The sequence below is a fragment of the Sitophilus oryzae genome, unplaced genomic scaffold (assembly GCF_002938485.1).
Source record: "Sitophilus oryzae breed Bouriz unplaced genomic scaffold, Soryzae_2.0 scaffold_54_pilon_pilon, whole genome shotgun sequence".
Lineage (NCBI taxonomy): Eukaryota > Metazoa > Arthropoda > Insecta > Coleoptera > Curculionidae > Sitophilus > Sitophilus oryzae.
In genome coordinates, this window is record NW_022147140.1 from 554,158 (window position 1) to 572,769 (window position 18,612).

The 18,612-nt window shown below is 30.7% G+C and overlaps 1 protein-coding gene across 1 annotated transcript in view; it reads right to left on the reverse strand.

Annotated features, from left to right (window-relative positions):
- LOC115886991 (eukaryotic translation initiation factor 4 gamma 2) overlaps window positions 1-18,612 on the reverse strand; it is a 31,568-nt gene continuing 12,956 nt past the window's right edge. The window contains exons 6-15 of the mRNA XM_030906320.1: window positions 14,944-15,116; window positions 13,632-13,760; window positions 11,703-12,013; window positions 9,636-9,910; window positions 8,554-8,725; window positions 8,126-8,448; window positions 7,576-7,746; window positions 7,406-7,519; window positions 5,729-5,983; window positions 1-4,135 (exon numbers count right to left, since the gene is read on the reverse strand). Coding sequence (XP_030762180.1) covers window positions 4,073-4,135; window positions 5,729-5,983; window positions 7,406-7,519; window positions 7,576-7,746; window positions 8,126-8,448; window positions 8,554-8,725; window positions 9,636-9,910; window positions 11,703-12,013; window positions 13,632-13,760; window positions 14,944-15,116 — 1,986 coding nt within the window. The 3' untranslated portion in view covers window positions 1-4,072. The remainder of the gene's footprint in view (window positions 4,136-5,728; window positions 5,984-7,405; window positions 7,520-7,575; window positions 7,747-8,125; window positions 8,449-8,553; window positions 8,726-9,635; window positions 9,911-11,702; window positions 12,014-13,631; window positions 13,761-14,943; window positions 15,117-18,612) is intronic.

Genomic DNA, 18,612 nt, shown 5'->3' on the forward strand with positions numbered 1-18,612 from the left:
TTGTTTTGTTGCAAATTTATTTAGTTACAGATAAATTAAAATTCTATTACAATGAAAAATACTATTAAAAATATATAATTTGACATAAAGTAGTTAATAACTCTGGGTATTTATAATTAAACAAAGAAAAAGCAATTATAAGAATAAATTGGAATTATAAAATTAGTATTGTTCTTACAACATAAACAAGGTATTTCTGTATATTATGTATGTACAAACTAATTTATGAATATGTATTACAAACGATGTCGATGAAATTTAAATCATGAAAAAATCATTATGCATTTTTTTCTAGTCACTATGAAAAAGCCAGTATATATTTAACATGCAAGTATAGTATATTTTTTGTAGGGATTTACAATAAATATTTATTATAATTCTTTCGCAGAGATTCTAAGTTATTCATTTATATATGAGTAATATTCGTTCAATTTAAGAATTTAAATTAGCAGTGACCAGCTCAGAATTATAGAAATGGGACGCTTAAACGCATGAAAGAGGCATACAGTCTGTCCAAAGAATCAGGAAATTTTTCGACAAACGATATCCAAAAAATATCAGCGAAAATACAGTTTAGCTGTGAACTAAATTGATAAACCTAACTGTTACTGTCAGGAGTCTTCTCGTTGGACAGAGTATACCAGATTACCGAAAATAATCAGCATCACGGCTGGCGTATACATGCCGATCAATGATAATTTTGTGCGGATTGAAACCGAATGACATTTATTAAAAATTGACGTAAACACTTATTACAAGCTAGAATGAAAATAAAAAAATTAGAATGTGTAATTCAAACGTGCAATAAACATAATCTTTTGAAAACAGATGTCTGTCTGGAAACGTACTAAATATATAATTTAATTTTTGACAAGCTTCTATGCGAATTTATAACAAATGAAAAATTATCATCGATCGCCACTTGAAAGGCAACCGCAACGTCGATTTTTTTCATCGTATGATCGATGACATTCGCCATATAATTTATATGAATTTTACATATAGAATAGGCGAATTTGGAATAGCGATTTGGCGCGGTGTAAGTTATAGTCGGTGTTATAGTTATATATAAAAAGGGCGTAAAAGTGTCATTTCTCTCAAAAACCTAAAGTTAAACTGTACATAAAATATTTATATTTGTAGATTAATTATTTTGTTGAAAGCGCTTTACAGTTCGCAATTTTACTTGCATGCAAGAAAAGTTGCCGCAATTAACTTACAGTCCAAACCAAACCTTACATCAGCAATTTTTATTGAAATATTTTTGTTGCAGACAGAATGACCAACTTAAAGAAAAAAAAACAGTTATCAGCTGCATCGCGTCATATGCTATTTTTTCGTATTTGGTTTATTTTTGGTTGTATATGTTTGGTATTCATTGTGCGTTTGTTTATGAATAATAATTAATTAACGAACTATGAAGTGAATCGTGGAAAAAGTCAGTAATATTACAAAAAATAAGAACCGCCGGTACACCGTCATTTCTAATCGAGCATATGGTGTCAACACGTACAATATCCCACACCGACAGTTCTAATCGGGAGCTGCAAGTGTACTAATTATATGTGCACAAGAACCAACTTATCTATCGAGCGTCGCTATTCCACGTTCGCGGGGAACAAAGAATGCGGCCATGTAACGGTAAGGTCGCCAACCGACCTCTAATCCAGAGAACAGTCCTCTTGTTGATCTCACTGTCCTCTTTTCTCTCGCACTTTGAAAAAGTCCTCCCTGTCTACATACCAAACTCAGAATCTAAAAAATATTCGTCTATCGCCATAATGCTTTAAAAAACTGTTAATCTGTGTCTTTTGCTAGTCCCACTCGTTTGTAGAGAAAAGAAAATGAAGAAATAATTATGTATGTATAGAAGTATTTGTGGAAGCGATAAACATGTTTGTTTTGAATTTTTTTTGTTGAAGTTACTTTGTTTAATTTGAGCAAGTTTTGAATATAAATGTTTTTAATAAAGTTAAAAAGACCATCAATCGCATACCTTTTACATAACTTTTTGGTAAATTTTAGACATTTAGGCGAGGTTTCAAAAAATGTTTCGCTGGTGCCTCTTTTTTACCCTCACGTCCTCTATTTTTTATTTTGAAAGTTGGCAACCCTAATGTAACGTATGACCAATTAGAACTAAAGGTGAATTTATATGCATCAGTAATGCGTCGTCTGTAATTCCATCACCCCGATTATATTGAAGTCATTTTTAAATAGATCAGTAATATTGCATAAGATCAACGACGGATGACGCATATGGTAGCATGTAAACCTTAACTAATAGTCCGTGCAGTGAACAAAACCATCTAGGGCCTTAGCGGTTTTAATTTTTGAAAAAAAAAATAAAAATAACACAATTTTATTCCCAATCACAAAATAATATGTTGCCAGTTGACTTAACTTAACCAACGGTTATACAATAACTATTCTATTTCTTATTTGATATTTGAGAATACTTATTTGTATTAATATTATTTTATCAATAAAATAAAGATCTTTGAATTAGATGAAAATTTTTCTTGAAGCTATTACTATCCTCGCTAGTCAACACGGGAAATTAGACGTTGTGTATTGTATCATCTATACCTATACAGTAAGTTGAGGTACAAAATACGTCTATCAAAATTTTAATTTTTGCTAATTAAAAATGTCTTTATTATTAATTAACATACACATTAATTTCAGCCTTTGAAAACCTCTTATTTTTAGCGATTGGAATTAACAATTCATACAAACGACCTACAATTAAAATTAATTATTTGTTGACACATAAATTGACATATTCTGGGGTTGAACAAAACTAAATATGAAATATGAGGACATAAAATCGATACTCATATTAAAATAATAAACGCAGATGGATGTCTTGGACAGCTCAGTATCACTGATAAGAAAATAAATGAAAATATAGGTACTTATGCTAGGTCAATATTCAATTAATTTTGGGTAATTTCTCTATTAAGAGTTGTAAAATTGTCAAAAGTTTATTGGAAGTTTCAAAATCTTAATTAGTTTGTGAAAAATATTTCTACACCACTTTAAACCACTTAGTCATAAAATGTTTAAATACTACCAGTTGTTTTTGCAGTTAATTAAAGTGAGGTGCGATGATGTAGAAATTTTCCACTACAATTAATTCCAAAATATTCTTATTCACATCCACACATATAAATCAGAACAGAATAGCATTATTGTTGACATTTAAAAGAAATAAAAACATTTATCATTATATGCATATCTAATCTACAGTCAAACCAAATATCAACAAAAAGTAAGGCTTTCTATATCAATATATGTATGTATATGACACATATCCTATATCAAAAGAACACATCAGTATTACTTCACTTTCAAAGTCTCGACTAAGTATAGCTACGATTTGCCTATTTTTTATTTAAAGTAGGAACAAAAATCTTCAAAAATTCTACCAAAATAATACATGAAATCTAAAGTTTTTTTTTCTTTATATATGTATATTTATTATCATTATGAATTAAGGACCTCCGACAGTTAAAACTAAAATCAAATCAAAACTTTATAATTCTGCTTTAAAAAAACTATTTAGTTTACTACTTAAAACAATACAGACTTTCAATTATTTATATAAAGATAATCACGTAACATTAAATTATACTTATTTTATGTATTTTTTTATTTTTCATATTTTTTTTTAATTTTAAGATATGAGGTAAATATTAACACTCTTTGCCTTTGTATCACTTGTTCAAAGTTAATTTATAATAAACGTCCTATGCGGATCAGTACCTCATATTTTAAAATGTTTTTTTTAATTGGTGTATAAAAAAATTATCTAACTGTTATGGTGCAAGTATACACTCGGCGAGGCGACCCGAGACGCCACAAAAAATTAACGATTTGTACATTGTTATTGGTTAGGACCGTCCTTTTTTGTCACGTCTCGGGTCGCCTCGGCGACTGTGTACTTCCAGCATTAATATTCCGTTTGGGAATTATAGGTTGTTTACTTATTACTTAAATAGTAATTGTTTCGCTAAGAGCGTGATTTTCTTTGTTTGTAGATGAACAAAGAGTCTGAGAAAGAGTATATTCAATCATCCTCTTCTTCATCTTCTGATTCAGCTTGTTGAAGCCAAGTAAGCCACTGATTAACCTAGAAAAAACAAATTATAAAGTGTATTATCCGGAAAATTACACACTATATTACCCCTAAAACTTTTCATGCAGTGATATTTTACAAAAAGTGTGATGTTTATGGATAGAAAGTATAGGTTTGGTGCATTTCGGTAGATTTTGTTGACAGCGATTTGATTTCGACAGCAGCGCTCAGTACGGCAGAAATCAGAACTTTGCAGCTCTGTATTTCACGCAGTCTCAGTTACCGTTCATGTTAGTCGCTTTGAAATAATATTAAAATCGTGGTTTTCTCGCGTTGGTACTCAGGTACGAAGTTTGTGTGATGTAACGCTGTTTCCGGGTAGTAAAAGATAAGTGAAAAAGAATTCAGACTGAGCGACGCGTTATGTTTTGACAATTTCAAATGATAATAAAATTGCCGTCGTGTTGTGACAATTTCAAATGTTAATAAAATTGCCCAAAAAGATGTTAACGCGCAAAGAAGAGTTTAATTAGGGCATTGTTGGGTGCAATAACATTCAATAACTCAACTTTCCCGGATATTCAACTCTCCCGAAACAACATTTTATAGCTTCATAGTTTCTTACACTGATTTGATCAAAAGCAAAAATAGATTCAAGCAGTTCGACGAAACAAGTGAGTAAAGAAAATGCTCGTTACATAATCAAAAGATTAAACAGATATATACTATGAGAGGATTTGCAATATTAAGGTGCGTATTCATTATCCGAACGAACGAACGAACGAATGAAAGTGCGGTATATTTAGACGGGGACCGAACGCATGCGGCCGTTTGTTCGTTCGTTCGCTCGACCATCCATTTCGAGTCGGTACATCAAAGGCGTTCGCCAACAACATCTTCTAAAATTATAATGATGTAGCCTTAAAAACTTTCGTTATAGCCGAAATAGTCCCAATTATACGCCACTAGTAAAACCCGTGATTAAAACTATGCTCGCTACTGTAGTTGAACTCATATAAAAAGTTTTTTTAACCTGAATAATAAATTATAATACAAGTTAGACCTTCTGAAGATATCAAAATATTTACTTTTTTATTTTTATTTATAGAATTTTCACAAATTATACTTCCTAACACTTTTAGAATAATTAAATAATAAATTTTTCGTATACTCGCTATTTAAACCCGTGTATTTGTATATATTAGGCAGCACCGGCGGAGAATGCACCAAGCCTATAGGAACACAAAGAAGACCAACTAGTCAAAAGTTATATTACTTTTCTGTACCAACTAATATAGAAGCTAATATGCGTTTTGAACAAATCTTACAATACAAGCAATGTTCTATTTTAAAAGAAATAAGGCATATTGATAAACAATATTATAATTCAACACGTTCAAGTAATGATGAAAAATGTGGTTTAAAGAAATATATAAAAGTGGCGTTGTAACCAGTGGCGGATAAAGAGGGGGGCCCACGGGGCCCGGTCCCCCTAAAATCTGTAAATTGGGTTAAATATTAGACTTTTGGATTAAAAATGGCGCCCTAAAAGGCATATTTTGCATTATTTTTTATTTGGGCCCACCCGAAAAAAATTTCTGTATCCGCCCCTGGTTGTAACATTGCGAGATTGGAATAAAGTGTTACCTGGAATAAAGCATTTCCTTTCCCAGGATAAGCATCAGTTACATCTTCTTTCCAATTAAGAAAAGCTTCCTCTTCTACTATTTCCAACTCATATAAATCCATAAACCATCTCAGTAACTGACCGCGAGGAAAACCCAAAGCAAAAAAGTGCATTTGGAGCGAATACACTGCGACTAGTTGAAGAGATGATTTATCATGTAGAAAGGCGTGGAGTATTGGCTGGTAACGTTTCAAAAGGGCATTTTCTTTTTCCACCTGTGTAATTTCACAATTATTTTAAAAAATTATATAGCCAATTATCCTAATACTATATGTAACTATGCTATACAGTGTATTCAAAGTATTTAGATGACCATAAAAAAAATAATTTCAAATTTCTCACACATTTTAAATGTTTCAATATATCGCCTTTCCGGAACAACAATGTTAAAAAAGAACAACTAACTGTCAAATGGTTTATTTTCCAGGAGAAAGAAGTAAAAAAGTTGTAATTAAAAATGGCAATAACATTAATGAAGTAAACCTGGCTCCAAAATAATTGAACTTCATTTTATAATATTATGGCCATTTTTAATTTTAAAATTTAATTAATTTTATTTTTATTAGTTTTTCGCATATCCTCTAAAACTATATACCGGGTGATCCGAACTGTATTTCGGAAACTTCGTCAATATATTCTGCAGATAAAAATAAGTAAAAAAATTCATATAAATGTATGTCCTAAAATGCTGAGTTTCGGAAATACAGGGTGTAGAAGTTTCATTTTTATTTCGACTTTTTTCCAAATAATTTCTGAAGTAACGTCAATATTTGGATGAAAATTGGTGTCTGGGAGTTTTTTGACATGAGAAATTTGATTTTGATGTCAATATGACTCCTATCTGTAGGCGTGCCACAGGGGTGTTTTAACTGTTTTGAAAATTAATAACTTTTCGTCCGTACCTGTATAAAACTACTGAGTGAACAAATATACGTTTCCGCGAATTTTCACGTGGAAAATGTTTCTTGCTAAAAATCACTACAAGCAACCGTTCTCAAGATATTTAGAATGGAAATAGTCAATACATGTCATTATTTACAAAGAATAAACACGTTGAGTAGATAGTTATTTCGCTGAAATAATAAATTTGGAAAATTTTTATTCTTTTAAATTAATCATAAATTTTTCTGCAAAAAAATAATGATAAAACAGTTTCTGTTGAACTTTTAGCACAAAAACATTTAAAGTTTATGATTTCAATGTAATAAGTATTTAGTCAACATGTTTAATTTATGTCAATAATGACAGGTATTGATAATTTATATTCCAAATATCTTGAGAACCATTACTCCTTAGAACCATTATTATTTTTTACTATAAATCAAATCTCTCATGTCAAAAAACTCCCAGACACCAATTTTTATCAAGATATTGACGTTACTTCATAAATTATTTGGAAAAAATCGATATAAAAATGAAATTTCTACACCCTGTATCTCCGAAACTCAGCATTTTGGGTTAGTTATTTATATGAACTTTTTTACTTATTTTTATCTGCAGAATATGCTGCCGAAGTTTTCGGAATACAGTTCGGACCACCCTGTATAACACTGGCATCGCGTCGTTATGTTTCCAGGGAGGCACAAATTATTTAGTTTTAGGACTATAAAGAAGATAAATGTTATTGTTGTCATTACCATAGCCTTTTCATCCCCTGCTGACAAAGCTTCTTGTGTAATATACTTAATTAGAACAGTCACAAGGGCATTGATAAAGCCTGGATCATTAAAATTAGAAGTTTCCAGATTTTCCTAAAAAAATAATCAATGTAAATAAAATTCCTCAAACTATTAAAAAATATCTTTACCTTTATCCACTTGTAAAACGCTTGTGGATTAGGATCAGTAGATAGTTGTTTTGCCAAGTCTGCTTGTATACGCAATAACGGGTAAAGGAATACAAGTTCCCGCTCCTCTAATATTTCGGAAAGCCTCTCTTTTGTTCGGTCTGGTTCAGGTAATTGTGCCATCAAATTTACCTTAAAAAGAAAACTTGATATATGCCAATAAAATTATAGAACATTTGCACAACATAATTGCGTTGCATAGAAGCAGAATATTCAATATTAAAGCTTAAGTTTTTAAAATATATCCAATTTAATATCAAAGATAACGAAATAGCATCTGCACTTCATAATGAAGGCATATTAAAATATATGATACCTACTTTGAAAAGAGGGCTTAAATTTATTTTGAATTAAAATAACAGATAAGAGTCTGTCGAACGAGTCAGGGAACATTTCGACAAACAACATCCAAAAAATTACCGAAAATATAATTTAATTGTGAAATAAAATGACAAGACAGCTGTGTCTCCTAGTTAGACATACTTTATTTATAAAAGAGAATGACGCTTACCTTGCTTTTGTTAAACATTTCACTTAGTTCTGACTTTCCTCTCTTCTTTTTAACTCTCTGCAGTACCAACAAGAACAACGGGTGATGTGCACCATTATCTGTTAAAGTAGCTACATCAGATAGGGGCGTTAAATGCTCGCAAACAGCAGCGGCCAACAAAACTGATGCAGCAGTGATAACCTTTTCTTTTTCTTCACCGTCATTGTCTCTTTGATCTAACACGTGACACATTGACTTAAAAGCCTCTTGAACAGCATTTCCAGACACTATACAATCTTCCTTAAGATTTCCAAGTAATTTGATTAACTTCTCCTGTTCAACATCTAAAAACAAATAAAAAGTGTAGCTTTATATCAAATAAAATATATAATATGAAAATGTTATAATTCAATAAAAATATTAATATATAAAAATTAAAATTTTAATACCTGACTTGTCAAGAGCTAATGATAAGCCAGATAAAATGACTTCTTTAGCAAACTTCTCTGGAACCTTATGTTCTTTGTAGGCATTAATAGCCTGTTTTAGATCGATATCCCCTTTCCAAAATTCATCTAATAAAGTATTGAATTTCTTAACCACCTCCTCTTTACTCGGACCCTATAAAAAATATATTGTTTATAAAAAATGTAGGGATAAAATATGATAATAAATTCGCAATATCTTTAAAATGCATTAATCAGTTCTACGAAAAAGAAACTATACAGAGTAAGTTTTAAATAATTGCCAATATTTTCATGATATATTTCAACCCTAGGAACACGTCGATGAACACGTTTTTTTCACAAAAACAAAGATGTTGAAAATCGACAGGATTTTTTTAAATTGATAAATATGGCCCAGCCATACCGCCTGCAGCGTCCCTAACGTATAGCAAATAAACCCCGTAAATCAGCTGAAACCACAGAATGTTTTGAAATTTAGAGTGAGCGTGTTTACTAGTCGCAAAGTGTTTTTAAGTTGATACAATTCATTTTGATTTATAATTTAAACAAAAAAACAACTTATATTTATTGTGAGATAACATTGGTACTCGTGAGCACTATATCCTTAATTAAGTTAACAATTAAACAAGAAAGGCGCCTTTGGGTGGCGTGCAATAAATACCATTTAGGTGAAATTTTCAAATTTTGAATTAAAAAATAATATCTTAAAAACGTGAAAACATCGGTAGTAGGTTAAAATTAGACGAACAAATTACAGAAAAAATCCTGTGACTCAAAATTAAAAAAAAAACATTTTTTTAACTTGGTAATTTAAATAACTCGGTTATGTTAGACTTATTTGAAAAAAGATAAAGAGAAAATATGTTTCTTTTATTGAGATCTGCTAGCCCTAAAAATATTTGCACTTATTTAAGACTCACTCTGATAATATAATACATTGGCCTAATGGTGATAACTGTGACAGTTCATATTTTTTCCTATTTTGAAAAATAAAATAAAATTACAATATAAGTGTTAACAGATAGGTACAACGCGGTCTCACCAGAAAAAAAAATAAAACTTACCTTGTCTTTCTTAGACTTAGGTTTGTCCTGAGTAAGTGGTTTCATAGGTAGTGGTTCCTTAACAGCACTAGGAGGCTGTTTACCTCCTCCAAACGAGGGCAGTTCTGATTGTGTATTTCGAGACGGTTGCGAGCCCATATTAGCAGCGTTATGATTGCGTACCGACGCTTTGTTAAATAACATTGAGTTTGGACGAAGTTCGACTTCCTGGAGCTCCTCTTTGGCCACTATAAGATTATTACGTTTAAAACGAGGAGCCATATCTTTGTTCGATTCTGAAAAAAAATAAGATTATATAAATTTAACATACCTACATACCACCGATTTAAGCATTTCTTAAGCTGATCTAACAGATATGTGCGTCATTTTTAGCAGGGTTGGAAAAAATCATGATATTTTTTAAAAAATCAGATTTTTTTTATTTAAATCAGATTTTTTTGATTTTAATCGAAAACATTATTTAAATTGGATTGCCAAATAATTAGGAATTAATTCCAATTAAAGTCCTATACTAAATGGCTAAATCTTCATAACTCTGCCCGATAATGATAATATTAACAATTCTACGGCGCGTGTCATTTTCCCACAGCGGTCACCAATATATTCCCCCAAAAAAGTCGCTCGCTTCAGATCAAAAGGATTTTTTTTCAAATGTCACAAGAGTATTAATTTTTTTCATTTCAACGCCTAGGCATAAAAATAAAACACTTTTACGCCTAAGCTTAAAAGTACAAAAATATTAAACTGATATTAATCATCAATTTCAACGAGTGAACAAATTGTTACTTGATTACTTACAAGGTATTACTTACGTATATATTATTTGCAACGTTTGAAATTGATTAAAAAATTATTTGTAATGTTTGAAAATAATAGTATATTCTACTCGGAGTAAAAATGTAATTTTGTGCCTCCCTGCTAGTCCGTCAAATGTACAACCTTGTCAAAAATAGTATAATTTTTACTCCTTACACAATACACTACTGTTCAGAAATAGTCTTAAGTCGAGAATGAAATCTATTGTCAAAGTGTAAAATACTTACTACGGGTCGAAATGTCGGTAGAAATTTGGAAAGAACTAGAAGATAAATTGATGAAGGCAGAAGTTATCTTGACCAATATACAGCTGGTTCAAAAAATATATAAAACAGCATATTTTCTGACAACGATATGAAGATATAGTCTAACATCAAAAGAACCTTTTTTCTGCACTAGAGGTTGCGAATGAAATGTACTAGAACAGCATTTTTTGGCACTTGTACATAAATTTCAAAATAAATCCCTACCCTTTAGAAGTCTAATGGATTCACACGAAATTACTTCAAAAATCGGTACAACATTTTAATTCATGAATAGATATGTAGGGTATATATTATACAAATCATTTTTCATATGGTTTTATAATATTTACAATTATTTTTCGATTTACTAAAGTATTTAAACGTTACAATAGCAAATGTAACATTTTATTTAATGAATAGATATAGGGTATATCTGTTATAGAAATATTTTTTATAGTTTTCTAGGACACATTTTTATAACTTTTACAGTTATTTTTCGATTTATTGTAAAGTATTTTAAAAAAGTTGATTTCTTGATTTAAATTATATGATTAAAATTAAAAAATCACTTGATTTAAATCATGCCAACCCTGGTATAAAGTAAAGTGTAGCGCCACTTTCCCAAGTATTTTCTGACGGCCTACAAAATTCGGCAGTTTATTTTTTAGGATACAGTAAAGCTTTATTCGTCCCCGTTTTAATTCTTACCGATTTCCTAAAATGAAATCTTAAATAGATTGTGCAACTTATTTATTACTTAAGTGTTTTATGTGCCCAAAAATTTGAAATTTAATTAATTTTAAACGCAAAATTAAGTTAGAATTAAAGAATTTATATTTCCCTACCTGACTACCTAATCCTAGAGGCGCGGCGCGACCTTCAGAAACTTCCCCAACAATTCGGCTATATCATAACCGGCCGTCGAAAAACACGGTCATGTAATGTATGAGAAGTAAATCTACTATTTTCTATATACTATGATAGAGAGGTTAGGTTAAATACTTACGATTATTGAAATTGGACCCTGAATTATTCTGGTTGTGTTTATAATGTCCTCTTCTGCTACCTTCGTAGTTTCCGCTATTGAAACCTTGACCTCCCCTTCTATCCCCTCTGAAGGGACCGTCTCTTCCATCTCTGCCCCCAAAGCCGTTGGGACCTCCAAAAGGAGGTCCCACGGGAATCAAAGGAGCTGGCGAGGCTGTTAGACTCAATCCTGCCAGCATATCGTCAATACCACCGCGAGTTTTCAGCGGATGTCGGAATAAAGAATCAGTCTGGTTCCTTTCAGAGTCCCTGTCATGTTGATTGCGATCTCTAAAGAATAAATATAAAATGATGGTATTATAATTTTTTTCCTGAAATACGCACTAGAAATACTAATTTTATATGGTTATTAAAATTACTGAAACATGAAGAACAATAATGATTACATTTTTATTCTTTTTAGTATATACCGGGTGCGTCTCAAATATGGCTCATCTCTATAACTTCTTTATTTATTCATATAAAAAAACGAGATTTGGTATATTGGTATATGACATAAATTAGGATGGATTGACGTAGTCAATTGTTTTTGGTCACTTCCTGTTTCACCGGAAATGACTACAACTTTTGATTTTTAAATGGCACTATCGGTATATTTCTACTTTATTCGATAGAAAATGACATTATCAATAGAATGACATTATAATATCATATGTCAACTTTTGACATTTTCGCATATGGTTTATTTGAAATGGTAACATGCAGTTGATAACGACAATTTGACTCGAAATACCAAGTGTATGGTACCAAATTATTTGTAAAAAAATGATTTTTCCAAATATGCTGATGAGCCACCCTTGTTCAATTTGAAAAAATTGAGATATGATTAAAAATACAATTTGGGCGTCTTTTAACCGGCCAGGATGAGACCTGAGAGAGTGAAAAATATTAGACGATCAAAACTATTTTTACAAGGCACCTTGCTTAAAAATTAGTGTTTTTAACACAGCCATTGCACTCTAGAATGAAATTTAAAATACGATTTGTTTTTAAGCGAAAATGTCAAAAGGTAACATATGATATTAATGTCATTCTATTCAGAGTGTGTCATTTTCTATCAAATAAAGTAGAAATATACCGAGGGTGCCATTTAAAAATCAAAAGTTGCAGTCATTTCCGGTGAAGCAAAAAGTGGCCAAAAACAAATGAATACGTCAATCAATCCTAATTTATGTCATATACTAACATACCAAATCTTGTTTTTTTTATCTGAAAAAAAATAAAAAGTTATAGGGGTGGGCCACTTTCGAGACGCACCTCGATACGCATTTCTCCATTCGCCACTTTCGATACGCATTTCTTTTTATATTTATATATATATATATATATATATATATATATATATATATATATATATATATATATATATATATATATATATATATATATATATATATATATATATATATATAAATATATATATATATATATATATATATATATATATATATATATATATATATATATATATATATATATATATATATATATATATATATATAATATATTATATATATATATATATATATATGTTCTAATTAAAAATCGAAATAGTATCAAAAATTTTGTTCCTTATATTTCTAGTCTTATGCTAAAAGAGTTCAATATTTTTACTTGTTATTATTATTCGTTCTTATTTTGACTAAATTACAATAAAGAAAAAACTCAGTTTATAGACCTTCTAAGTTTCTTTTACTGTGACAAATCTAAAAACCTAATAGCTAGAAAGCTATTGGTAAAGTTATATTAATGACACTGTAGCCTAAATTTGAATAGATAACATTCAAATAATAACATTCTTTGTACCAATGAAATAAAATTATTTATTTTCAGTTTAATGTCCATGCATGATTTTTTATAAAAAGTTAAATTTTAATTTTTATTCTACCTTCTGAAACCTGGTCGATCATCATCTGCAGGTCTTATCTGTGCAATAGGAACAGGCCCCTCTACAACAGTAGCTTTTCTGGGCATCCATTCATCAGTCCTCAAGTCAATTATATCTTTCAACATAAACCTGATTCAACCAAATAAAGGAAAATTATTTTTATGGCATATGATCCAAATTTTAATTTGGTTTTGTTTTATGTACATAGTTAGTTTTCAAGTTTTATATTACAAGTACAAGAACAATATTCTAAATGATGTCTAATTGAACAAATCAATTATCAAAAAATAATTTGAAAAACAACAAATTAATTGAACCTCAATAATAAAGATATGAGAATGTTGATTTAACACTATTATTTCCACTAATTTTGTCGCAATAAAATTACTTAACAAAATAAATAATTGAACTGGCAAAAACATTCTAGGGTTTTGGAAAATAAAAACATGAAATGCGATGACTTAAAGCAGAAAAATAAATGTTGAGCCAATACTAACGTAGAAGTCTAAACTAATAAACTACTATAAAAATTATCGCATATATTCTAAAAAGAAATATTAATTTGAAAAACAAGACACTTTGAATTCCCTGACTTAACGGTTTTAAATAGTTTGGATACTGTGAAGGAAAGTTCGAAACAATAAGCCTACGCGTTGACCTTTAATTTCTAGTCGGCCTACTATTTAGTTGCCAAAATTGAAAACAAATACTTAAGGAGCCGATCGGCCGACCGTTTGATTGCATGTGAGCGCGGCTCCATAAGTATATACTGGTTACAAATATGCAACTCAATAGTCGGCCGATTAAAAATTGCCTGTCAGCGTAATATTGGGCAGATGGGCTCCATAAGAATGTATTGTTTTCACTTTTGCAACTAAATAGTCGGCCGACTAAAAATTACATGTCAATGTGTAATCTAATTATCCTAAAAAAAACTCACAAGAGAAAGGCAGAAGAATGCATGCTTCATTTAGAAATATGTGTTAATTACTTTTATTCAAATATGAATTGTTTTGAGTAGTGTAGTAGTTCGACAAACTGTTAATAAACTAAAATGAATGAACTAAACTAATTAAATGATAACGAAACAGAATAGCTTATTGAAATGTAAAAAACAGTATATAAAAGTATGTACATAATAGGTGTATACTAGTTTTTAGAATAAATAAATAAATGTGCAAGCTCAAATCTTCAGACTGTTGTTTAATTTGACTCTATGCACCAGACGGAGTACCAACTCAGGCCGTAAAACTAAAGTTACTACAATCTAAAAATCTGAAGACATACAACTTTCCCTGAAAAATATATATACCTTATCCGGGGCTGCAGGTCCATATTATTGGCCAGTGTACGCATTCTGTCAAAATACTGGTCCATGAGATACCGACCCTTGTCCGTGTCCAGAATGCGGCCACATGTGCGCATAATTTGACATAAACACTCAAGATCTTCTGAAGGATCATCTCCTCTACGAACCAATAATTCCTAGGCAAAATAATAGAATTTAAATTTTATTAAAGCAGTCCGAGGTCGTAAAACTCTAGAAACAATAAATTTCTATTGCCAATGTACTCAAAATGTTCCTTGGGAAGAAATAGAAAGATGTACTGTGAGATAGACCATATATACAGGGTGTTTCAAAACAAATGCGAAAAACTTTATGGGGTGATTCCTTGTTCAAAATAAAGGGTAGTTTGCTTTATAAACGTTTGGTCAAAAGTCAACCATTGGGGAGATATCGCGGTACAAAGATGGCGGAAAAACAATGTTTTTATTTTTTATCTTGAAAACGAAAAGAGATAGACTAATGAAATTTTATGGAAGCATTACTGTTATGAAAACACACTTTCAGGTAATTTTTTTACTTTTTTAAAATGAGTGGAAGGGGTTGAAATAAACTACCCCTATCATTCTTGTTAACGAAATTTAAAGAAAAATCTTATCAAACACATGCAAATGCTTTAATTTGGATAGTTTAGTTTGTTTAGAAACTTTTTTAACTCTTGTGTTTTTTTGATAAAACTCACCGATTGGAAATTAAAAAATAAAATGTAAAGCATTACATGTCAGGACAAAAAATATTTTTAGATTAAGAATATAGTGATAATAACGATAATAAAAATCATCTAGATAATAACGTATTGCAGTAGAATAATGTCAAATAAAATAATATTAGGAACATCCTAAAAAGTAACAGCGGCCGACTAGATTTTTTCCTAAAAAAATTACAGCAGCCCACTAGATTCTTTATCAGAAAATGTTTTTTGTCCTGACATGTAATGCTTTACATTTTATTTTTTAATTTCAAATCGGTGAGTTTTATCAAAAAAATACAAGAGATAAAAAAGTTTCTAAACAAACTAAACTATCCAAATTAATTTTTTTGCATGTATTTGATAAATTTTTTCTTTAAATTTCGTTAACAAGAATGATAGGGGTAGTTTATTTCAACCCCTTCCACTCATTTTAAAAAAGTGAAAAAATTACCAGAAAGCGTGTTTTCATAACAGTAATGCTTCCATAAAATTTTATTAGTCTATCTATTTTCGTTTTCAAGATAAAAAATAAAAACATTATTTTTCCGCCATCTTTGTACTGCAATATCTCCCTAATGGTTGACTTTTGACCCAACGTTTATGAAGCAAACTACCCTTTATTTTGAACAAGGAATCACCCCCTGCAGTTTTTCGCATTTGTTTTGAAACACCCTGTATAGACTATATATAGATATATATAGACTCACTAGATAAACATTGAAAATGTGTAATAATGACATGACAAGATTATCCAAATCTATCGCACTACACCTAAACACTTTTCTATATTCTAGCAGTGGCGGAACCTTTAAAATTAAGGAACAATTTATTTTTTGTATCTAGCTTTTTATTTATTCCCAGTATAACTTAAAACAATTCTACACAATAAAACACATTCAACACAATAAAACAAATAAAAAAAGATAATTTATATACCGGGTGCGTCTTAAAAGTAAGTGGTTCACCCCTATAACTTTTACATTTTGTCAGATAAAAATCGAGATTTGGTATGTTAGTAAATGACATAAATTAGGATTGATTGACGTATTCAATTGTTTTCGGAAATGACTATCACGTTTCACCGGAAATGACTATCACTTTTGATTTTTAAATGGCACCCTCGGTATTTTGTTAGTTTATTCGATAGAAAATGACACTCTGAATAGAATGACATATCATATGTCAACTTTTGACATTTTCACATATGGTTTATTTGAAATTGCAACACCCGATTCATAACGACAATTTAACTCGAAATACCAAGTGTGTAGTATCAAATTATTTGTAAAAAAGATGCTTTTTCCAAATATTCTAATGAGCCACCCTCGTTCCATTGGAAAAAATTGAGATTTGATTAAATATACGATTTAGGCATCTTTTAACCGGCCAGGACAAGACACTAAAAACATTAGACGATCAAATCTCATTTTCCAAGGCTCCTTGATTAATAATTAGTGTTTTTAACAGAGCCATGGCACTCTAGATTGAAATTTAAAACACAATTTTGTTTTAAGCAAAAATTTCAAAAGTTGACATATATGTCATTCTATTCAGAATGTTATTTTCTATCGAATAAAATAAAAAAATACCGAGGGAGCCATTTAAAAATCAAAAGTTGTAATCATTTCCGGTGAAACAGAAAGTGGCCGAGAAGAATTGAATACATCAATCAATCCTAATTTATGTCATATACTAACATACCAAATATCGTTTTTTTATCTGAAAAAATAAAAAAAGTTATAGGGGTGGGCCACTTTTGAGACGCACCCGGTATACATCCAGCTCCAGGCGCAACATATAAGCCGCGTAAACCCAGCCCAAAAAGAACGCGACTCGGCAGAGGCGAAATAATTCTAGTTTGAATTGCCTACCTATTATCACCGACGATTTAAGGCAGGCGGCCACTGCGAGCGTAACTAAACTAAGCTAAGAATATAAAAACAAACGGTAACTAAACGAAAATAAATTTCATCGGCCACTGGGAACGATTTTCGCTAAGTAGTCAGCTAAGTTAGCTGCGTTTTTCTATTGTATCTGTGCTGTCATAGAATTAATCGCTGCGAAAAATTCGCTGGAACCTGTCACGAACTAAAACGAGCGAAACTACAACTACGATTTGAATCTTCGTTCATATATTTTTGTTTACTTTCGCTCAAGTGGCCGCTGATGCATTTATAAGTATGGGAGCTGATTTTTAAAAATCTTATCTTCGCTTGGCTTAGTTTAGTTTCGCTCGCAGTGGCCCCCCGCCTTTAAAATCATGTAACGAGACGGTCGACGGATCTTCTCTATCGCAGGGTCGAGGCGAGATATTTGACGCTTGGGCGTCTTTTTACTGGTAGTTTAAATCATATGACTATTGACTATTGAAAAATGCGACGTCTCGATCTGTGCGACGCGACGTCTCGATTTAAAGTGTCGTGGCTGAGTAGTGAGAACAGCGTGAGTGAATTAATTAGCGTATGATTTTGTTTTTCTTAGTATATTTAGGGCGAGAATTATTTAGATTGTTTGTGTTTCCAAATTTAAATTATTTGATGGCTATTAGATACAGTATTTTTAACTCGATTACACACAAGTAAGGTGGAATTTTAACAGTTTTTAAAATTCAACGAAACAAATATTATTGAAATTTGAAGGGTAGGCTTTTCTCCGCCGGTATGATTTATTTTAAAATACCGAAGAGGAGTTGAATTTGAAGGAGTGTTTTCTTTAAAATGAATCTCTGAACATGAAACTCCTTTTCCAAAACGAAATGAAACTGTAAAAAAGACAAATATTAAGGAGTCAAAAATGTCCGCCATATTTAACGATAACAGGCAAGGTAGGCAATAGGTATTTAAATTTTTTTTGAAATATCTGGGTACTAAACCTAATAATTTTCGTACCGTTAAAAAAGAAGGACAACGCAGAATAATACTTCATAGGTTTTTAACCTCATGTTA